Source organism: Palaemon carinicauda, chromosome 6 (assembly GCF_036898095.1).
Source record: "Palaemon carinicauda isolate YSFRI2023 chromosome 6, ASM3689809v2, whole genome shotgun sequence".
In the NCBI taxonomy this organism is placed as follows: Eukaryota; Metazoa; Arthropoda; class Malacostraca; order Decapoda; family Palaemonidae; genus Palaemon; species Palaemon carinicauda.
In genome coordinates, this window is record NC_090730.1 from 115,355,625 (window position 1) to 115,379,399 (window position 23,775).

General features: G+C 44.8%; 1 protein-coding gene across 1 annotated transcript in view; it reads right to left on the reverse strand.

Moving 5' to 3' along the window:
* The window catches only part of LOC137642625 (ankyrin repeat and SAM domain-containing protein 3-like), a 136,298-nt gene that overhangs the window by 29,383 nt on the left and 83,140 nt on the right, over positions 1 to 23,775 (reverse strand). The window contains exons 6-8 of the mRNA XM_068375335.1: positions 21,573 to 21,689; positions 13,690 to 13,831; positions 10,272 to 10,443 (exon numbers count right to left, since the gene is read on the reverse strand). Coding sequence (XP_068231436.1) covers positions 10,272 to 10,443; positions 13,690 to 13,831; positions 21,573 to 21,689 — 431 coding nt within the window. The remainder of the gene's footprint in view (positions 1 to 10,271; positions 10,444 to 13,689; positions 13,832 to 21,572; positions 21,690 to 23,775) is intronic.

Genomic DNA, 23,775 nt, shown 5'->3' on the forward strand with positions numbered 1-23,775 from the left:
ATAACTTTACGTTTTTCATATTTTCTAAATCTCTTCTACTTCTTCATCACTTTCTTTTTTCTGTTTCTTTTCTTTACTTTCACCTTCTAATTCTTCATCACTTCCTCTTTTCTGTTTCTTTTCTTCACTTTCACCTTCGTCTTGGCCTACTAATACCGCTGGCCTCTTTAATAAGAAACTATCCATTGAAGCTTGTTTCTGCCTACTTTTCAACACATTTCTAAAATGCGTTAGGCAAACGTCATTGCAGTGTTGAAGCGCACGGTTGGTATAAACTTTTTCTGGATGTTCCTTTTCGACGTAGTCTGCCATTTTATGGAAACATGCGAGAATTTCCTTGATGTCTGCCGTTTTCAAAGGTGTAACATCCTCCTCATCACCGCTAGAGAACTGCTCTTGAACATCACTCACTTGCATCGTCTCCAACTCCTTCAGGTCGTACGTCGTCAATTCCTTGTGGTGCTCCTCGATAAGTTCATCTATATCCTCGGCGCTAACTTCCAGCCCCATGGACGTACCAAGATGTACGATGTCAGCCACCTCAGACTGCTGAATTGGTTCAGGATCGTCAACGATCTCGGCTTCGCCTCCAGGCTTCCCGAACCCCTCGAAGTCTCGTGCAGAGACAGCATCAGGCCACAGCTTCCTCCAAGATGAGTTCAGGGTACGCCTCGAAACTTCCTGCCAAGCGAGATCGATGAGTTTGAGGCATATCACGATGTTAAAGTGATCTTTCCAAAATTCACGCAGAGTGAGGTTTGTACTCTCTGTGACTTGGAAACATCTCTGGAAGAGATGTTTCGTGTACAATTTTTTAAAATTTGAAATAACTTGCTGGTCCATGGGCTGGAGGAGAGGGGTGGTGTTAGGCAGTAGATATAGGACCTTTATGAAGGAATACTCGGCCAGAAGATATTCCTCAAGGCCAGGAGGGTGAGCTGGAGCATTGTCCAACACCAGCAGACATTTCATAGGGAGGCGCTTTTCTTCCAAATATTTTCGGACAGTCGGACCGAAGCAGACATTCACCCAATCAATGAAAAGTTGCCTCGTTACCCAGGCTTTAGCATTCGCCCTCCTCATCACGGGAAGGTTCTCCTTGATGAATTTGTGGGCTTTGAAGGCTCGGGGATTTTCTGAATGGTACACCAGCAGGGGCTTTATCTTGCAGTCCCCACTGGCATTTGCACAAAAAGCAAGGGTAAGCCTGTCCTTAATAGGCTTATGTCCTGGTAGCCTCTTCTCCTCCGCCGTGATGAACGTCCGACGAGGCATTTTCTTCCAAAAAAGTCCAGTTTCGTCGCAATTGAAAACTTGCTGCGAACTGTAGCCTTCCTGCAGAGTCAACTCGTCGAACGTTTTAACAAAGGCTTCGGCAGCCTTCGTGTCCGAGCTGGCTGCCTCCCCATGCCGTAGAACTGAATGAATGCCAGTCCTTTCCTTGAATTTCTCGAACCACCCCCGAGAAGCCTTGAACTCTGGGGGTTCCTGCTGGGATGTTCCTTCTCCTGCCCCTTCTTCGGCCTGAGAACGCACGAGATCACCGAAAATGGTGGAGGCCTTCTGGCAAATTGTAGTCTCAGTGATGGTGTCTCCTGAGATCTCTTTGTCCTTGATCCACACAAGAAGCAGCCTCTCCATCTCGTCATGCACGTGGGTTCTCTTGTTGGAGAAAATAGTGACGCCCTTAGAAGGTGTCGCTGCTTTGATGGCCGCCTTCTGCTTCAGGATGGTGCCTATCGTAGATGGATTCCGGCCATACTCCTTGGCGATCGCACTTAAACGCATGCCAGACTCGTACTTTTTTACGATTTCAAGTTTCGTCTCCATCGAGAGCATCGTCTTCTTCTTCTTTCCTTCGGCAACATTCTTGGGACCCATGGCTACAGTAATACGTAATATAATACACTACGTACGTTATATACAGTACTATGTATAGTAAACACTAATACAGTACAGTGCACAGTAACGAATGTTTAATAACGATAACACGTGGCGTACGAATGTACTGTATATTAACACTACGTCAAACAAGCGAAAGCACACAATGTTTGTTAACGATACCGCGGTCGGAACGAAAAGAGAGAGAGAGAGATGAACGCCCGTGCGTAAGCAAGTTGGGATAGTTGCCGACCAATAGGAAAGCAGGATCTTATGGCGTCTGAGTAGGGAGATAACCAATGGGTGAGCGGGAGGCTGTAAGTGAGTATACCCAAGTTCAAAGTCTGGCGCACGTGCTTTTTAAAATTACTCTCGGCGAAGAGTTGGGATCTCGTAAGGTTTTCGTATCCTGAAATTTTATTCGTATACTGGGGCATAAAAATCTTCGAATCACTTTTCGTATCCTGAATTTTTCGTAAGCAGAAACTTTCGTATCCAGAGGTATCACTGTATTGTAAATTATCATGCTGTCGTTAGTGACAGTTTGCTATTTTTGCATTAATGCAAACAAAATGGTTTTCGAGTTTTGCTACATATGTAGGAATTTATATGGATATGTTTGTTTGTTTGTTCATCATGATCCACGATGGAGTGTACAGTAAACAAACGAAAAGTTTTTGTTTTAGGCGACATCTTTAGGAAAAACATTATAAAAATCGCATTCATTTATTTCGAAGTTCTAAGAAAAATTAAGTAAAACAACATTAGTAAAAACAAAATCATCATGTAATCAATACTTGGTAAGATAGCTGTTGCTGCAAAAACTAACCAAAACAGAGATGCGTAAAGGCGTTCATTTCTTCCCTATGATCAGAGATGAACATACACAAAACAACGGATTCTGATTTTGATGGAGTGCTTTTTGGTGTAGTTAGGAAACGCAGCATATAAAATGTTATTTTCATTAGTAAAATAAATTTTTGAATATACTTACCCGATGATCATGTAGCTGTCAACTCCGTTGCCCGACAGAAATCTAAGGTCGGGATACGCCAGCGATCGCTATACAGGTGGGGGTGTACACAACAGCGCCATCTGTGAGCAGGTACTCAAGTACTTCTTGTCAACAAGAACTCAATTTTCTCCTCGGTCCACTGGTTCTCTATGGGGAGGAAGGGAGGGTCCTTAAATTCATGATCATCGGGTAAGTATATTCAAAAATTTATTTTACTAATGAAAATAACATTTTTCAATATTAATCTTACCCGATGATCATGTAGCTGATTCACACCCAGGGTGGTGGGTGGAGACCAGCATACATGTTAACATTAGAAGCTAAGTATCCCGTATTTCATTTTAGCAGTTATTCAAAATAACAAACATAAAATAAATAAGTACCTGGTAAGGAAGTCGACTTGAACCATTACTCTGCCTTTTTTAAGTACGTCTTCCTTACTGAGCCTAGCGGTCCTCTTAGGATGCTGAACGACTCCTAGGTGCTGAAGTATGAAGGGCTGCAACCCATACTAAAGGACCTCATCACAACCTCTAATCTAGGCGCTTCTCAAGAAAGAATTTGACCACCCGCCAAATCAACCAGGATGCGGAAGGCTTCTTAGCCTTCCGTACAACCCAAAAAACAACAATAAAAAGCATTTCAAGAGAAAGATTAAAAAAGGTTATGGGATTATGGGAATGTAGTGGCTGAGCCCTCACCTACTACTGCACTCGCTGCTACGAATGGTCCCAGGGTGTAGCAGTTCTCGTAAAGAGACTGGACATCTTTGAGATAGAATGATGCGAACACTGACTTGCTTCTCCAATAGGTTGCATCCATAACACTCTGCAGAGAACGGTTCTGTTTGAAGGCCACTGAAGTAGCGACAGCCCTAACTTCATGTGTCCTTACCTTCAGCAAAGCAAGGACTTCTTCCTTCAGATGAGAATGTGCCTCTCTAATCAGAAGCCTGATGTAGTAAGAAACTGCGTTCTTAGACATCGGTAAAGCAGGCTTCTTGATAGAACACCATAAAGCTTCTGATTGTCCTCGTAATGGCTTTGTCCGTCTTAAATAGTACTTAAGAGCTCTTACTGGGCAAAGTACTCTCTCTAGTTCGTTCCCCACCAAGTTGGACAGGCTTGGGATCTCGAACGACTTGGGCCAAGGACGAGAAGGAAGCTCGTTTTTAGCCAAAAAACCGAGCTGCAAGGAACATGTAGCCGTTTCAGATGTAAAACCTATGTTCCTGCTGAAGGCGTGGATCTCACTGACTCTTTTAGCTGTTGCTAAGCAAACGAGGAAAAGAGTCTTTAATGTGAGATCCTTAAAAGAGGCTGATTGAAGCGGTTCGAATCTTGATGACATCAGGAACCTTAAAACCACGTCTAGGTTCCAGCCTGGTGTGGACAACCGACGTTCCTTTGAGGTCTCAAAAGACCTAAGGAGGTCCTGTAGATCTTTGTTGGTGGAAAGATCCAAGCCTCTGTGGCGGAAGACCGCTGCCAACATGCTTCTGTAACCCTTGATCGTAGGAGCTGATAGGGATCTTACATTCCTTAGATGTAACAGAAAGTCAGCTATCTGTGTTACAGAGGTACTGGTTGAGGAAACTGCATTCGCCTTGCACCAACTTCGGAAGACTTCCCATTTTGACTGATAGACTCTGAGAGTGGATGTCCTCCTTGCTCTGGCAATCGCTCTGGCTGCCTCCTTCGAAAAGCCTCTAGCTCTTGAGAGTCTTTCGATAGTCTGAAGGCAGTCAGACGAAGAGCGTGGAGGCTTGGGTGTACCTTCTTTACGTGAGGCTGACGCAGAAGGTCCACTCTTAGAGGAAGAGTCCTGGGAAAGTCCACTAGCCATTGCAGTACCTCGGTGAACCATTCTCTCGCGGGCCAGAGGGGAGCAACCAACGTCAACCGTGTCCCTTCGTGAGAGGCGAACTTCTGAAGTACCCTGTTGACAATCTTGAACGGAGGGAACGCATACAGGTCTAGATGGGACCAATCCAGCAGAAAGGCATCCACGTGAACTGCTGCTGGGTCTGGAATCGGAGAACAATACATCGGGAGCCTCTTGGTCATCGAGGTAGCGAATAGATCTATGGTGGGCTGACCCCACAGGGCCCATAGTCTGCTGCAAACATTCTTGTGAAGGGTCCACTCTGTGGGGATGACCTGACCCTTCCGGCTGAGGCGATCTGCCATGACATTCATGTCGCCCTGAATGAACCTCGTTACCAGCGAAATCTTTTGATCTTTTGACCAAATGAGGAGGTCCCTTGCGATCTCGAACAACTTCCTCGAATGAGTCCCTCCTTGCTTGGAGATGTAAGCCAAGGCTGTGGTGTTGTCGGAGTTCACCTCCACCACCTTGCTTAGTTGGAGGGACTTGAAGTTTATCAAGGCCAGATGAACTGCCAAAAGCTCCTTGCAGTTGATGTGAAGTGTCCTTTGCTCCTGATTCCACGTGCCCGAGCATTCCTGTCCGTCCAGTGTCGCACCCCAGCCCGTGTCCGATGCGTCCGAGAAGAGACGGTGGTCGGGGGTCTGAACAGCCAATGGTAGACCTTCCTTGAGAAGAATGCTGTTCTTCCACCACGTCAGTGTAGACCTCATCTCTTCGGAAACAGGCACTGAGACCGCCTCTAGCGTCATGTCCTTTCACCAGTGAGCAGCTAGATGATACTGAAGGGGGCGGAGGTGGAGTCTCCCTAACTCGATGAACTGGGCCAGCGATGAAAGTGTCCCTGTTAGACTCATCCACTGCCTGACTGAACATCGGTTCCTTCTCAGCATGCTCTGGATGCATTCTAGGGCTTGATTGATCCTTGGTTCCGACGGAAAAGCCCGAAAAGCTCGACTCTGAATCTCCATACCTAGATAGACAATGGTCTGGGATGGGACGAGTTGGGACTTCTCTATATTGACCAGGAGGCCCAATTCCTTGGTCAGATCCATAGTCCATCTGAGATTCTCCAGACAGCGACGACTTGACGGAGCTCTTAAAAGCCAGTCGTCCAAATAGAGGGAGGCTCTGATGTCTGCCAAGTGAAGGAATTTGGCAATATTCCTCATCAGTCTGGTAAACACAAGAGGTGCCGTGCTTAGGCCAAAGCTCAGGGCTTGGAACTGGTACACAACCTTTCCAAAGACGAACCTTAGGAAAGGTTGGGAGTCTGGATGGATGGGGACGTGAAAGTACGCGTCTTTCAGGTCTAACGAGACCATCCAGTCCTCCTTCCTGACCGCTGCTAGGACCGACTTCGTCGTCTCCATCGTGAACGTCTGCTTGGTGACAAAAGCATTGAAAGCACTGACGTCCAGCACCGGTCTCCAACCTCCTGTCTTCTTCGCTACCAGGAAGAGACGGTTGTAGAAGCCCGGGGATTGATGGTCCCGGACTATGACTACCGCTCCCTTTTGTAGCAAGAGCGACACCTCTTGTTGCAACGCTAGCCTCTTGTCCTTCTCCTTGTAGTTGGGAGAGAGGTTGATGGGAGATGTTGCTAGAGGGGGACTGCGGCAGAACGGAATTCTGTACCCCTCCCTTAGCCACTTCACAGACTGAGCGTCTGCACCTCTGCTCTCCCAAGCTTGCCAGAAGTTCTTGAGCCTGGCTCCCACTGCTGTCTGGAGAGGAAGGCAGTCAGATCCTGCCTTTTGCGGACTTGGAACCCTTCTTGGATTTGCCACGGTGACTGTCGGCACGGGGACCTCCTCTGCTGGAGGTTCTGCCACGAAAGGGTGGGATGAACCTAGTTGCTGGTGTGTCCACTGCTGCAGGACGGAAAGGTCTAGGCACGGAAGGTAAAGCTTTAGCCTTACGTGCGGAAGATGCCATCAGATCATGGGTATCCTTCTGGATCAGCGAGGCAGCCATCCCCTTGATCAACTCCTACGGAAACAGACACTTGGAGAGAGGAGCAAACAACAACTCGGACTTCTGGCAAGGAGTGATCCCAGACGACAAGAAGGAGCAAAGATGTTCTCTCTTCTTAAGCACTCCCGACACGTACGAAGCCGCAAGTTCACCAGACCCATCCCGAATGGCTTTGTCCATGCTAGACATGATAAGCATGGCAGAGTCCTTATCCGAAGGGGAAGTCTTTCTGCTTAACGCTCCCAAACACCAATCGAGGAAGTTGAAGATCTCAAAAGCACGAAAGACTCCCTTCAACAGATGATCCATGTCAGAAAAGGACCAGCAAATCTTAGATCGTCTCATAGCCAGCCTGCGGGGAGAGTCAACCAGACTTGAGAAGTCGCCCTGGGCAGAGGCAGGAACTCCCAAGCCGGGTTCCTCTCCCGTGGCATACCAGACGCTAGATTTGGAAGCAAGCTTGGTAGGCGGAAAGATGAAAGCAGTCTTTCCCAGTTGCTTCTTGGACTGCAACCACTCTCCCATAACCCTCAAAGCTCTCTTGGATGAGCGTGCGAGGACAAGCTTGGTGAAGGCAGGAGCAGCAGACTGCATGCCCAGAGCAAACTCGGAGGGAGGAGAGCGAGGGGTTGCAGACACAAACTGTTCCGGATACAAGTCCCTGAACAAGGCAAGGACTTTACGAAAGTCTAAGGAGGGAGGTGTAGACTTGGGCCCTTCTAAGTCGGAGTGCGGTTCATCCAAATGTGCAGCTTCGTCATCCGATACTCCATCATCCGAAAGCCGAGTAGGAAGTGGCAAAGGCGGAGCAGAAAGCTGAACGGCTGAATCCGGCAGCACGGGTGCATGCGTAGCTGCTGCGGATCCAACATCATGCCGCTGCTGGTCAGTCTGCGAGCTGGCAACAACAAAAGCAGAGTGCTGGTGCGTGGGAGGGACTGCCGTGGGTTGCGGAGCATGCCGTATGGGATGCGGAGCATGCCGCATGGGTTGCGGAGCATGCCGCATAGTGTCAAAACACGGCAGCTCTACCGCACCTTCCCACTGCTGATGCGGTAGCTCACGCATGTCAACGGATGGTGCAGCATGAACATGCGTCTGGCAGGGTGGACTGCGCATCGGTGGTGGAGCTCTCACAGGTGGAGTGTGGGAGCAGGCAGCCGCAGTATCTGCTGAGCGCACAACCGTGGCAGGTTGTAGGTTAACAGGTGCCGTGTCAACCTTCTCAGCATGATACTCTTGCATGAACGCAGCAAGCTGAGACTGCATAGTCTGCAGCATGGACCACTTAGGGTCTACCGTGGTTGGTGCAGCAACAGACGGAGTAGTAGCCTGTTGTGGAACCACTCTACCTCTCTTGGGAGGTGTGCAGTCTTCGGAAGACTGCGGCGAGTCCGAACTGACCCAGTGGCTACACCTGGGCCGTTGGACTCGCTCGGAAGGGACCTTACGCTTGAGAGGTCGTGAGACCTTGGTCCATCGTTTCCTCCTTGAAACTTCTTCCACAGACGAGGAATGATAGGGCTCATTCGTCTGTTTGTGGATGGGATGATCTCTGACAGATACGTCCGCAACCACTGAGGGTACATCCGTACGCTGATCAAGGCCTGCCGAACCCTTTGGTCCTTCGACATTGCTTCTCCCCTGGGCTTGGGAGCTTGCAAGAGGTCCCGGACTGGGAGGACGACTGGCACGAACAGATGTACCCTCATGCGCAACACTGACACTGACACTTTTCACTTCACTTGCACTAACAACACTTCCCACTGCACTTTTCGCTTTCAGCTCTTTGACATCTGCCAAAAGCTGATTACGGTCATTAGCCAATGACTCCACTCTGTCACCAAGAGCCTGAATGGCACGCATCATATCCGCCATGGATGGCTGAGCACTAGTAGCAGGGTCGGGAGTCACCACTACAGGGGAAGGAAAAGGTTGAGGGGCATGGGGAGAGGAAAAATCAACAGAGCGAGAAGAACTCCTCCTGATCCTATCCTTCTCTAGCCTACGTGCATTTTTAAGGAATTCGTTAAAATCGAATTCCGAAAGCCCAGCGCATTCCTCACATCGATCTTCCAATTGACAGGATTTACCCCTACAATTGGAACAAACGGTGTGAGGATCTATGGAGGCCTTCGGAAGACGCCTAGTACAAGCCCTAACACTACACTGCCTGTACTTAGGGACTTGAGACTGGTCAGACATCTTGAATTGTAGAAATAGTCAAGGGGGAATTCCAAAATCTAGCAAAGTTCGTTAACAATTAATCCAAATTAAATCAAAAAGCTTGCTAAGCTAATGATAAAGCTTCCTGAATAGCGAAGGCTAAAATCTAGAGCGAATACATCACCAAAATCGTGAAAAACAACTCCAGAATCAACAGCGTATCCAAGTAGGTCTTGCCGGTGGCACGACAGAGGAAAAATTGAGTTCTTGTTGACAAGAAGTACTTGAGTACCTGCTCACAGATGGCGCTGTTGTGTACACCCCCACCTGTATAGCGATCGCTGGCGTATCCCGACCTTAGATTTCTGTCGGGCAACGGAGTTGACAGCTACATGATCATCGGGTAAGATTAATATTGAAAAATCACCTTTATTTTGTTAATTTTGGATTTTCAATGATACAACAAAAGCTGGTCTATACAGTGATGATTTTGCTATTCACCAGTTGTCTTATACAACAGATTTTACTTAAACTTACTAAAATTAGTACTACTTTAAGGTCATGTTATAAGGGGAAATATACAGTATTTAAACCTTCCTGGTTATAATTTTAACCTTTTTCAAGTTATTAAAACTTTAAAACATTTCAAATGTTTTATCTATTTATAGGTATTTAATATTAGAAAAAATACAGTATAGTACACAGAAAGAAATGAAAATGGGTGGTAAACACGTTTGAGTAGGCAAGTTTCCGTTTGCCATGGCCCTAATGGAATTATTCCTGTTACGTGTTTCGAAATACTGTATGCAATTTTTCATTTATGCGGGGCCATTTATTGACCAAATTCTCTCATAATTTGTGACCTATCTATCATTATTTCCAAAAGAGTTTTAGGATGAGCTATTTATTCTCCTTTTCTTAGCTGGCAACAATAATCCACTTCCCCCAGCCTGACTACATGAAAAAATAGATACTCAGCTACTGGGTACTCAGGGATTCATATGAAGCCTACCAAATTTGGCTGATTTGTAAGTTATAGGTTTGTATGACTAAAATAGGCTTCAACTCAACACTTAAACCTATGGAAGTAAGCCGGCTTCAATTTACTAGTTCCTTCCTCAATGAAATAATTCCTTTATCAATATAAGTACCATATGCTTACAACAATTCAAAATAAGTGTGAATTGCATATTTTGCAAATCAATATTGAAAATTAACCTAATGATAATTTCAACATTATCAAATCAAATGGATCATTACAGTAAGATAATTAAAAAGAAATCTCTTTGCTTGAAATAGGATAAGTTGACTTAACCACTTCTCAAATATTTTAAGTTGGTCATACCTGTGATTTAGTTTGTTTCAGTGTTTTCATAGCCTCTGCAAGTTTCATTCCCAATTCTTGCATTTCCACTTCCAATTTATCAGCATAAGCACATTCCACATCGCTTCGTAATGGAGCATTACTATGCCAACGTGCAATGGCAGAAGTCATTTTTCTTCTTGGGCCAAGTTTCCTGAAATGACAATTTCATATATTGTAAGCAAGAAAAACGATAAAAATTTAACAACAGTTGAATCATAAAAGAGTAATTGTAAATATATTTGGTCAACAAACTAAAATCCACTACCTTCCAAAATAAGAAGCAAACTTTAACAAAAATAACAAAAGTTAAGATTTAAGGGTATCACTTAAACAGTGACAACCTCATTGCAAGTTACACCCAAGACTTCTCTGGATTCTTCTGATTCACATTATACTCTTGTTAAGAAGTTAAGATTTTCTCTGTATCAGAGATCCTGACTCAACACAAATTCAGATGAATTTGCAAGTCTTATCCTCAGACATGTAGGGAATAAATTTTCACTGCAATGTAATTGTTCCAAAGGGATACCATCTATAAGTTTACCGTTAAATGTTTGGGAGTTTAAAGCCAGGTTCAGTAGTCTTAAAGGATTGAACTCTAATAAAACGGCTTGATAAAGAACTGTGTTCATCTCCGAATAAAAAATAAACCGAGTTGGAGCCAATAAATATTTCTCAAAATACACCAAATTTCCAGGGTTCCTTAGTAATTTGAGGATCATTCATAATCTTCTTAGAGGAGGCTTCCAGAATCAACAAATTGTCTAAATTCAGATATACTTTTATGCCCAAAGATATAGGGTCTTGAATACTAATGCCATCATCCTTGTAAATACTTGAGGAGCTGTAATTAAGTCAAAACAAAGTCACTTCAACTGGTACACTTTTCTTTAAAACATAACCTGGAGAAATTTCTTAGAATTTTGGTGACTGGGAATGTAGAATTAAAGATCATCTAAATCTAATGAAAACATAAAATAGTCTTTTGGATGGCTACATAAATTGTTGATAGGCTTTCCATTGAAAACCTGGTAATCTAAATAAACTTGAGTTTAAACATGTTCAAAACTGGTCTCCATCCTCCTGATGATTGTAAAAACCTTAGGATTGTGAAGACACTTCCTCTATTGCCTTTTTTTTCACAAAAATTTCAGGATATCTGAATAAAATACTGGGTGTCTTGACAAACGATAGGAAGGGATTCATGAATGGTAACAGAGAAGGCAGGGATATGAGAGGCAATTATTACCCCTCTTGTAAAATAAACAGAATCTAAGGCTCCAGATTGAAAAGTTCCCATTAGAGAACAAACACAGCTAACCTATCTCATATAAGAAATGTGTGGCAATAGACAAAATCTTCCCATAATGAAGACTCATAATTGAGGAATGAATTAACCAAAAATACCTGGAACGAAACCGACATCGAAGAACAGAATTAATAAAAAACCTTTTCATATAATTTTCCAAAGGACTGAATGACATTTTCTGTTCGGGAAAATGAAAGAGTGAAGATCTTTTCTGTTATGATATTGAGCTAATCAACATGGCTTCAAGGTGAAGCTCAATGTTTGAGCAGATCGAGTTACAGATTTGTTAGCAATCTTTTCCAAAATACCACTGAATTTAAGCTTTAAAATTTTAAAAACCTAGATCATAGCCATTTGAGTAGGTTGATGTCTCTCTGAGATGACATCACAGAATGAGCCACAGCTCTTTGAGTTTTGGTCATGTTCTCTATGTATAACTTAAATATTCTATTCAATAACAAAAGGTTTCTATTTCAACCGTTTCTATATCTACTAAAGGAGGCATTTAAGAAGTCTGTGAGGCCGTTAGAGAATGTGACATTGAAGGATGAAATACAGCTTGAAAACACTCAGGCAATAAAATAAGTTTCAAGACCAAGGAGCTAAACCTGATACTAGAGGGTCCAGAAGAGTTATAAATACAGTAGGAATATTCACCAAAAATTACTGAGCACCAGAAGTGTCCAGTTAAATGATTCGCCCAGCGTAACAACAACCAAAAATTTGGTTGTGGAGCTAATGTCAACACTATTGGAGTCTGCACCATAACTTCTGACATCGACATCATAACTACTGACTTCCACAACAGAATTCCTGATGCATGTGCCAAGACTTATGGCATCAGCCTCAGAGCTAATAAAATCACATGGAAACAAAGAGTAACAGTTGTTGATGATAATGCGACACAAAATACCAGTCCTGTTGGCATAACTGCCATAAGTAAATAAAGGAAACACTGGTAGTGCCAATGTTAAACACAAAAGTGTCGATTCCCAAATATTTGCATTCATTCAAATTGCCAAAATTAATGTCACACACGTCACTAAAATGTTTTCGTAAGATACCATAAGTGCGAGATTATACATAGGTCCATCTACTCTGGCAAAGCACATGGAGTTATTGCCAACAGGTAAGTTTCTAAAGGTAGAAACCAGAGAAAAAGAATTTGTAGGCTTCACCTCAGACATAAGTTTAAAGCCCACTGGCATATGAGTAAGCAAGGAAGCTTTTTTTGTCTTGGAAGATGATCAGGAGCTCACCACAACAGGTACCATAGGTGCTGTGATCTATTGAGCCATGCTATTGTTCAGGAACAAAGAACTGGTAAAAGAAGGCACTACAAACTTCAGAAGGGCTAAGCACTCTCTTCCTCCTAACATTAGTGAAAACCAATACAATTAGCTTTATCAATATAATAAGTTCTTAAAACAACTGATCTAGCAAGGTTATTCATCACAATAGAGAAGGATCCAATTAATTAGTGGATTAAACTTGCACATGTATAAAACGATTGGATTTTCAAATCTAATAGCATTAAATTTAGAATTTACTTCTGATCTGACTTATTAAAATTTATCTACAGAAAAAGACTTATCATAAATGTTGATTACTTCTGCTTAGCTTACATTTGACATAGGTAATCCAACTTAAGAAACCCCACAGCAAGCATCACAACCAAATTCTAGTAGAAGCTACTAACACTCATTTCCCTCTTCCTATGCTTAGTATCCATCCCATCTTTTTCTTACCCTCAAGTTTAATAAACTCTATCATACTACTGTATCTTCAGAAAGGAGAGAACATTTACCACATCTACTCTACATAGTACATTGTTTATCCCCTACATATCTGGCTCAAAGAATGGGAATCTGATGCAAATCTAGAAATTTTGTGACATACCTAATCATTTTTTAACAAAGACAATTCCCAAACTAGCTAAACTGTAGTTTTTTATTTTCTTTTTGAGATCAAGAAAGTCTTGCTTCTGGATTTTAACAATGTAAGTCTCGGGTAGTATTCACTGACTTAATGTATTTACTTGATGGCCTTATAAACATATTTTCTAATCGTTGTATCAAATATACTTACTGAATTCCACATTCCTTTAAATCTTGGTCTGTAAGGGTCAAGAACACTGGCAAATCCACATCTTGTTCTCGAAATACATTCATGTAGGAACTCAAGCCTAAGTGACTGAGTAAAGTTTCCAGGTCTGTTGGCTGAACATTTGCTGAAAAAGACAATATATATCTTTGTATGGATTGGAACACATTCTAACACCAGCAATTGTATGAAAGATTTAATAAACAATAAAACATTTACAACTTTTGTTTTATAAATATAAAATTAGCACTTTTATCTGTCATTGTGAATAGTTACAAAAGGACAATTCAGTCAATGTTTACTAACATTAGGTCTCGTAGTACTGATAATAAGTGGCAACTATCAAAATCTTTGAGGTTAATACAGAGACATGAAAAACAGATGTGCATCATTTAAGATTGCTTCCCTGACTATGAGAGACCATTAACAAAACCACTGGTGAATTCTAATAGGACTCATATTGAAAAAACTCAAAAGCAGCCACTGGGAGAAAATATTCAACCCTTTGTAATCCTCAACCCATTCTCATGCATGAGTTATGATATTTGAAAAATAATGATAAATTTTTTTTATTCAGTGCCAATACTGTATACCATGAGTGCTAATTGAGCGTTGGTTATAAACTTTAAAACAGGTGCCTAAATAAAATACTGTATAAGTATCCTTTGCAACTGGCAACAAAGACTGAAGAGTGCCTGGATCGCAATGGCAAAATGACAATGTCCTAAATTGTATTTTTCCTAGCTATACAAACCCGTAATCATTTAATATAGGAATTCGCTTCAGCTCAGCTGAAACAGCCAAGGAGAAAGAAAAACAGGCAGTTGTGCTGATTGGCTAGCTGCCGGTATGGGGCGGAGCTTAGCTCCGACCCCCTCACTGCCAGCCCCCTTCAAACACTTTAGGCTCAATGTGGAACATGAGACGGGTGGTAGAACCGGGCATTTATATTAAATGATTACGGGTTTGTATAGCTAGGAAAAATACAATTTAGGACAAATTGTCATTTGTTCCGACGCGATATACAAACCTCGTAATCATTTAATATAGGAAGACTCACTGGTCGGTGGGAGGTCTGCCTTTGCTGCTTGTGGACAGCTAACTGCCCAGATATAGACCTGGTCTCAAATGACAGCAGAGGACTAAATCCACCTACCCCTGTCTCTTGATCCGACATGATGATGGTGGGGTCTGAGAGACTGGGAGCCGCTGCGCGATGTGTAAGAGCATCGCTCGACCAGAGAGCGTGAACGTAAGAGACACTTGACCGAGGGTCACAGTGACTGGATGAAACTCAAAAATAAAAAGGCAAAGGTTTTATATATCCACCGTCTTCCCTACCTAGCAGAAGACGGGGGAAGAATACCTATAAACAAACTCTATCAATCTTACCTGGGAAGACTTGTCTTGATGCATGGAACTTCAAGGGAGGAGACAGAGAGAAAGGCGGATCACCTGCAGACTGCTTTCACACTGCCAAACATACCATAAAATCAAGACAAGAGACTTCCCTGTCCCAGAGGAACTGGAGAGGTAAGACAATAGCTTGAGCCACTACCACAGGGCCAAGAACAAAGGTGTCCAAGGACTTTTGCGTAAACTTCCTCAAGTAAAAGGCCGTAATGGTGGGCTGGAGTTTCCAAACGCCAGCCTTCAGCACTTGGCCCACTGCAAGATTTCTCTAGAAAGCAAGTGTAGGGGCAATGCCCCTGATCTCCTGAGCTTTAACCCTCGCTGGTGCTTGGACTCTTGAGGAAGTCTCATACGCCTTGCAGATGGTTTCACGGATCCAGAAGGATATCGTGTTCCTCAACACCTTCCTCTTGGCTCTGCCGGTGCTAACGAAGAGTCGTCGACATTCAGGTCTGAGATGCCGAGTTCGCTTAAGATAGCGCCGGAGACACTTGACGGGACAGAGCAGCCTCTTACCTGAACCGCCACTTGCCGCATCTGGTAAGGAAGGAATAGTGAAGGCCTTGAACCTGGGATCTTGGATTGCTGGGTTCTGAGTCTTGGCCACAAACTCTGGCACAAAACTCAAGGAGATCTCCTTCCAACCCTTTGCGGGAGTGACATTACAAGAGAGGCCCTGAAACTCCCCAACTCTCTTCGCCGATGCTAAGGCTAGCAGAAAAAAACACAGTCTTAAAGGTCAAGTGCCTGTTTGAGGCACGACTCAAGGGTTCGTACAGAGCACGAGTAAGAGACCCGAGAACTTTGGTGACGTCCCACTGGGGAACTCAAAGTTCCCTCGGGGACACGACTGTTTGAAGCTCTTAATGAGCATAGAAATCCCAAGGGCGTTGGAGATATCTATGCCTTTCAGACGGAACACCATTGCAAGGGCAGACCTGTACCCTTTAATGGCAGAAACCGAAAGGAGCTTATCTCTGAGAAGAAAGAAAAGGAAGTCTGCAATCTGAGTCAGAGGGGCTCCGACTGGAGAGATACCCCTTCCACTACACCAATCACAGAAGACCAACCACTTCCCCTGGTAGACTTAGGAGGAGGATCTTCTAAGGTACCCTGATATCTCTCTCGCAGAGAGTCGCGAAAAGCCTCACGTTCTGAGGAGATGCTGGATAGTCTCCATGAGTGAAGTCTGAGCGACTGCACCGCCTGGTGGTACCTGTTCGACAAGGGTTGCCGAAGGAGATTGGGCTAGGGTGGTAGCTCTCTCGGTGCCTTGACCAGGAGAGACAACAGATCGGGAAACCACTCCATGTACGGCCATAGTGGAGCAATGAGAGTGATCCTGAGTCCTGGAGTTACTAGGACCTGGGACAGGATTGCGTGAAGCAAGCAAAAAAGGGGGGGGGAGAACGTGTAGCAATCCAGTAGATCCCAAGGATGTTGCAGTGCGTCCTCGAACGCAGCCACGGGATCTGGTACTGGAGAGCAAAACACGGGAAACTTGGCTTGTGCCGTGTTGCGAAAGGGCGATGCATGGTTCTCACCAGAGGTAGAGTACTCAACTCGCGACCCAAGGGTGAAGAGACCATTTTGTCACTATTACCTGGTTTCTGCGACTTAGGGCGTCTGCCAGAACATTTCTCTTGCCTGGAGTGTACCTGGCTGACAAGGTTACGTGTTGACTCTCTGCCCACAGAAACCCCTGCCTCGTCAACTGCTGCAAGGGACGTGAAAGCGTGCCCCCTTGCTTGTTGACGTGCGTGACCACGGACGTGTTGTCGCTCATCAACACTACCGAGTGCTCTCTCAAACGGGCCTGGAAATGAAAGTGCTCTCGAGACTGCCATCATTTCCAGCACGTTGATGTGCAGGTGTTTCTTCTCTTCCGACCACACACCTGACACGATCAAGTCATCCAGGTGTGCACCCCAACCTTCCGTGGATGCGTCTGTGAATAGACGGAGCTAAGGTGGAGGAGGGTTTATGAGAAAACCCTCTCATGAGATTCTCCTCGTTTAGCCACCAAAGGAGATCCTCCCTTACCTCGCGTTCCATGAGGACCGGACGAGAGGGAGGATCGGTGGCTGCTGACCCCTGGTCCTTCAGACACCACTGAAGGGAGCGGAGATGGATACGCCCGAAAGGAACGCGCTTCTCCAGCGAGGAGAGGTGACCTAAAAGAGCTTGCCACTGGAGGGCTGGAAGTTGTTCCTGTGACAGGAACGGCTGCGCAACCTCTCTGAGTCTGCTGATCCGTTCTTCCGAGGGAAGAACGCGAGCTGCTGCTGAGTCGATCAGCATTCCCAGATACTTTACCTTCTGTTTGGGAATGAGGTTCAACTTTTCGCAGTTCACAACGATCCCCAGATCACTACAAACTGCCAGAGGCGAGTCTCGATCCTGACTCAACTGCTCCTGCAAGGGAGTGAGAGTCAGCCAGTCGTCAAGGTACATCAGTATGCGGATGCCCCTCGAGTGGGCCCAAGCTGCTACCATCGTGAACACTCGCGTGAACACTTGGGGAGCTGTGCACAGTCCGAAGCACAGGACTTTGAACTGGTACACCGTGCCCTGGAAGGGGAATCGGAGGTACTTTCTAGATGACCGATAAACTGTTACTTGAAAGTACCCGTCCTTAAAATATATCGAAAGCATGAAGTCGTACTGCCAGATGGCTAACAGCACAGTGCGAAATGTTAGCATCTTGAACGCAGTTTGCTGAACAAACTTGATCAATGGCGAAAGGTCGACAATCTGTCTCCAACCTCCTGTTGCCTTCTCGACAAGGAAGACATGACAGCAGAACCCTGGTGACTGATCGTGTACGACTTCTAGCGCATCCTTCTCCACTTCCTGGACCTCCGCCTCCAAGGCCAGAGCCTTCAGAGATGTTGGAGCGTACGTGTGGAACACTATTGGAGTGGAGGATAGGGGGGGCCGATGAAGCACGAACGGGAGCTTGTACCCTTCACGAAGAGTCAACACTACCCATTCTTCGGCCCTGAGGTGCTGCCACACCACCCAATGGCGCGATAGGTATCCCCCCTACCCTCGGCAACATGGGAAGGGAAAAGCCAATCTCAGCGTTTCCCTTTAGCTTGCTTGCCCCTGTTCTTCCCCCGACATGGAGAAACTCCCGAGGGAGGCTGAAAGGTGTGATTGGTGGCAGAATCCTTCTGAACAGGAGCAGGTATCGGCTGCACAGGAGCGGCAGGAGCACGACCAGCGGTACCCTTGCTACTTCCCGTGGGCTTGGCCTGACTCGTCCTGGCTGCGGACGGTTTCGCGGGACCAGGTCCCTTGAAACTCACAGCCTGCGCCTGGTGGATAATGGAGGCCTTCGAGTCGAGGCGCCATTTATCCTGCGCAGCCCGAACTTCCTCTGGTGGAAAGAGAGAAGTTGCAGCTCTAATAGGAGTGTTCCTGATTGCCAGGGTCTCTCGTGAACCAATCTGTCTCGCCAAACAAGCGGCTACTGCCTCGCGTTTTTTGAGGATCAGATTGGCATACTACCCAGTATGGTCCAAGAGAAAAGTAACAGCTTTCCCACCAGACAAAGCCAGGTTCCTGTACTGATCCATGTGTTCGGGGGTAGCGAGCTAGGTGTCTCACGCGAACACTGTGGCCGTACCACACCAGTGGTCAAGCCACGAAGCAGCCTTGAGAGCAGCTACAAAGATGGACTCCATAGTTGAAATTTCAGAGGCCGAGAAGGCCACTATCTGGGATTTCAAGCTCTTGACCGAGGAACACCCAGCAAGCACTCTGACCGCGGGGTCGAGAGGGAGAGGACAAGACACAGAAGACTCTGTGACATAGTACCTCTTCTCTTGCTGGAGTGGTTGAGGGAGAAGCTTGTTCGAACCTTGGCTCTTAAGCGAGTCACCAGTCCTGCGATCTGGTCACTCATTCGGTCCAATGCTCGAGCAGCCTGTTTCAACCAGGGTAGTGTGAGGGGCCGTGAACTGCCTTCAGGAGCTCCCCATAGAATCTCCAAGGCTGTACATTTATCTCAGACACTGCCTCAGGAGCCCTGAGGCCATTAATCTCACGCATGAGGTTAATGACCTCTAGGAACGGCGACTCCACCTCGGGATCTTCCGTGTCACTGGCCGTGGAAGTGGTTGATCCCTCGGTCCTGCTACATCCGTAGGTGTAGGGGAAGCGACATGCTGCACGTATCTGTTACATGGCCAGAAAGCATAGGGGTCGGCTGCATCTCGCACGGCTGGTATGCGCGAGAGCTAGCCAGCCCCAATGGCGCGGGCTGAGCTGCGAGGTGGCTCCATTCCGGGCCCGAGTCACGCGGGTCGAGTGCGCAGCTGTCTGGGCCGGCTCCCTGCTCACAGGACACAAGAGTTGCTGAGTCGGTTTACGTGGCTAACCCCGTGGAGGTAGTCGTGCGTACTGCAGATTCTTCACGAGAGACCACAGCTGAGATTTCTCGTGCCAAAGCCAGGACTCTCCTTTCCCCTCTCAAGAGCAGTTCAATTCGAGTCTGAGCAGTAGATATGGGGCCCGAAAACCATGCTCTGGGAGAGAATACCTACGCCATCGAGCGCGATTGTCGTGCATAGAGGCCTTGCGCGAGATTCGCCTCAAACAATCCCACTAATGCGGGGAACACGGGAATCTCGCACATCACCCTCATTCTCCGGAGGAGAAGAGGTGTCTCGGGGTGCCATGTCCCTTCGACTGTGACTGGCCTTCCTGGCCCTCTTCGCTTTCCTCTTCTTCCCCTTCCTCTTTCCCCTGGGGAGAAGAGTCAAGAGACAGAAGATGAAGACGAAGAGGAGGAGAGAGGAGGAGAAATACCACCCACGCTTCATCTTCTTGTGCCCTCTCCGAGGTACTGGAACGTTGGTCGAGGCAACACCAGACGACACTAGACGAGGATGAACAACCTGAGCCATGTCCGTAAGAAGAGCCGTGGTCGGTGAACATGGTGAACCTGAAAAACAAATTGTATCTGCATGAGTTTGGCAGATTTTAATTTTAACTGCTAATCAGCAGAAGATTGGGCAGATTTTAATTTCAACTGACTTGCGGGCGAAGCTGTAAAGGTTTTGCCATCAGTCGTTAAAGAAATCTCAGTGATTAAAGCCTTACTCTTCCTTGTTTTAACAGGGAGTCCTGCAATTATTTTACCCTTGGAAAAAGTTTGCATTTTGCCAGGAACAAATGATTTATCAGGTACATCGTCAACAACAACAGGGGCATTAGTGAACATGGGAGTCGATAAAGTTACAACCCAGGGTTGCCAGGTTTCCTGAGAAAAGGCCAACTTTGATCAACTGCAGCTTTAAGAAGTTAAAAAAGGCCGAAGGTATAGCCTTTAAGGCCAACTTTTCATGATATTGCTAAAGGCTAACCAATTTCAAATTTAAAAAAGGCCAAATTTGATATCTTTAGCTGAAAAAGGCCAACCTGGCAACACTGTTACAAACTCAATTACATTCATGTGTTCATCAACAATCGTATCATTGAAATGATGTTGAAGCTCGTCCGCCATATTAAACGGCGTCTTAACAAATTTAAATTAAGCTTACCTGATAATCAGAGACACGCCCAAAATTCCCCCCTCTTATCAAGTAACGTGTCGTCATCGGTATCAGACGGTCCAACAATCTATCGGTGTGTCTCTCGGGATTGCCGAAATAGCGGGACCGCTAAGGTCAACCGCTCCCCCATCGAAACACGAGAAAACCCCAGCAAGCTGTGAATCCGGGCTTCCCAAAATGGTGGCCAGAATTCACGCTACGGCAAGGAGAACCTTGAGAGCAAGGTTTTCCCCTGCATGCATGTTGAGCAGGCCGTGTGCGGGTCTACAGAAGGTGATGAGAGCCACTCACTGCAACGGCCTGCACAACATCGCATCTTAAAGACTAACTTTGTCCTTCATAACAATGACCAATCACTAGTACATAAGTACAAGAGAAGGCAAAGGGCTGCAACGTAGATAGCGGAGAGTAGCACAACCATCCACAATGAGCCAAAGCAAGTGAATGGGGAAAGCGGGCTGGTGGTGGGGGTGGGGGGAGGGGGGGCGGAGCTAAGCTCCACCCTATACCACCAGCCAACTAATCAGCACAACTACCTGCTTTTCTTTCTCTTTGGCTGTTTCAGCTGAGCTGATGCGAATTCCTATATTAAATGATACGAGGTTTATATATCGCGTCGGAATAATTCAATGTGGTATTTTTGTAGGGGTTTGAAAAAATTAGATGATTTACATGTAAAACGTGACTCATCATACAAAAAAATTACTATACGAAAGCTATTCCAGAATGGATTAATTTTGTATATAGAGGTATTACTGTACCTTGATGAAATCTGCCTGATGTTACCCCTATTGTATAAAATATTTCATTTTAAAAATCACCCAAAGAAAGTTTATTGTGTTCAAAGGTTCTATCCTGCTATTACTAAGCAAACTACTGTATACGAAGCCTTACTGTCATCCACAGATGGTGTAGCACTATTGCTTCTACTGGATCTCTGGATAACCTGCTGCTCTGTCCGTCTTGCCTCTATTGCTGCTGGACCATCATACAGACTTGGGGCATTTGCAACTGTTTATATGAAACCATGATACATTATCATTATCATTATCAAAAGTCAAGCCCAAGGGTCCCTTATAACAAAAACATTTCGTAAAAACAAAAGGAAAAGAAAAGAATGAACTATTTAAAGATTTAACAAAAAATTAAAATCAAGATAAACAAGAGTTAAATAAATGAATAAATAAATATGAAATATGAAATAAAACATATGTCTGCCTGCTCAATTACTTTAATAGTATTTGCATAAATTTTGAGAGAGAGAGAGAGAGAGCCTTACCTTACCTTACCTTATTTTTTGTTTGGGTTCCCCCAGGTCCCTCAGTGTGAGGCACCTCGTATATCCACCAGAGAGTTGCTAATACATCTTCCGGTGTATTTTGCATCTTCCAGTCTTGGATGGTCTGGGATGCATCTTAGGTATTTATCGAGCTGATTTTTAAACGCATCTACGCTCACTCCTGATATGTTTCTTAGATGAGCTGGCAGCACATTAAATAGTCGCTGCATTATCGATGCTGGTGCGTAGTGGATTAATGTCCTGTGCGCCTTTCTCAGTTTACCTGGAATGCTTTTTGGTACTATTAATCTACCTCGGCTTGCTCTTTCTGATACTTTAAGCTCCATGATGTTTTCAGCAATTCCTTCTATTTGCTTCCATGCTTGTATTATCATGTAGCGTTCTCTTCTCCTTTCTAGACTGTATAGTTTTAAAAATTGCAGTCTTTCCCAGTAATCAAGGTCCTTAACTTCTTCTATTCTAGCAGTATAGGACCTTTGTACACTCTCTATTTGCGCAATATCCTTTTGGTAGTGTGGGTACCATATCACATTGCAGTACTCGAGTGTACTACGCACATAAGTTTTGTAAAGCATAATCATGTGTTCAGCTTTTCTTGTTTTAAAGTGTCTGAATAACATTCCCATTTTTGCTTTACATTTAGCCAACAGTGTTGCTATTTGGTCGTTGCATAACATATTCCTATTTAAAATTACACCAAGGTCTTTAATTGCTTCCTTGTTTGTGATTGTCTCATTATTAGGTCCCTTGTATGCATATACCATTCCTTCTCTGTTTCCATAATTTATTGATTCGAATTTATCGGAGTTAAATACCATCCTATTTATCTCCGCCCATTCATATATTTTGTTTAGATCTCTTTGTAGTGAGTTCCTATCTTCATCACAAGTAATTTCTCTACTTATTCTTGTGTCATCGGCGAAACTTCTCACTACGGAGTTTTCAACATCACAGTCTATGTCTGAGATCATAATAACAAATAGCAGTGCAGCTAATACCGTACCTTGGGGCACACCAGATATTACCTGTGCTTCATCTGATTTCTCGTCATTTGCAACCACTATCTGTTTTCTGTTTTGCAGGATTCTTTTACCCATTTTCCTATCTTTCCCACAATATTATGCTTTCTCATTTTTTTCTCCAATATGTTATGGTCTACCTTGTCAAAGGCTTTTGCAAAATCTAGATAGATCACATCTGTGTCTTTTTCATTTATCATATTGTATATGTTTTCATAGTGAGCTATCAGTTGGGTCTGTGTACTTTTTCCAGGTACGAAACCGTGTTGACCCATATTAAACAAATATTTTTGACCAAATGGTTCATTATTTTCTTTTTTATTACCCTCTCATACACTTTCATAATATGTGATGTTAGACTAACAGGTCTATAATTGCTTGCAGAGAGAGAGAGAGAGAGAGAGAGAGAGAGAGAGCGAGAGAGAGAGAGAGAGAGAGAGAGAGAGAGAGAGAGAGAGAGAGAGAGAGTGTGTCAAATTCAGGAATAAATTGAGGTTTCAATGTACAGTTTACAAGTCAGCAAAAATTTACAATTCGGGTAAAAAATACAGTAAGCCGCTATGTGGTTTGGGAGTGTCATCTACCTTCCTCAGCCTGGATTAGGGTGGTGGAAACGATGATAGCTACGTCCTTAAGTATGATAATCCTGGCTTAAGCATAGAGGCGGCGATTTACATTGGGTGCCTCAGGCGACGTGAGCAGGGTGGCGAATTCTTATTGGTTAAGCTGCTTAGTTCAGTTAGACTGGCTTTCCACTCACTCATAGGTGATGAGTCGC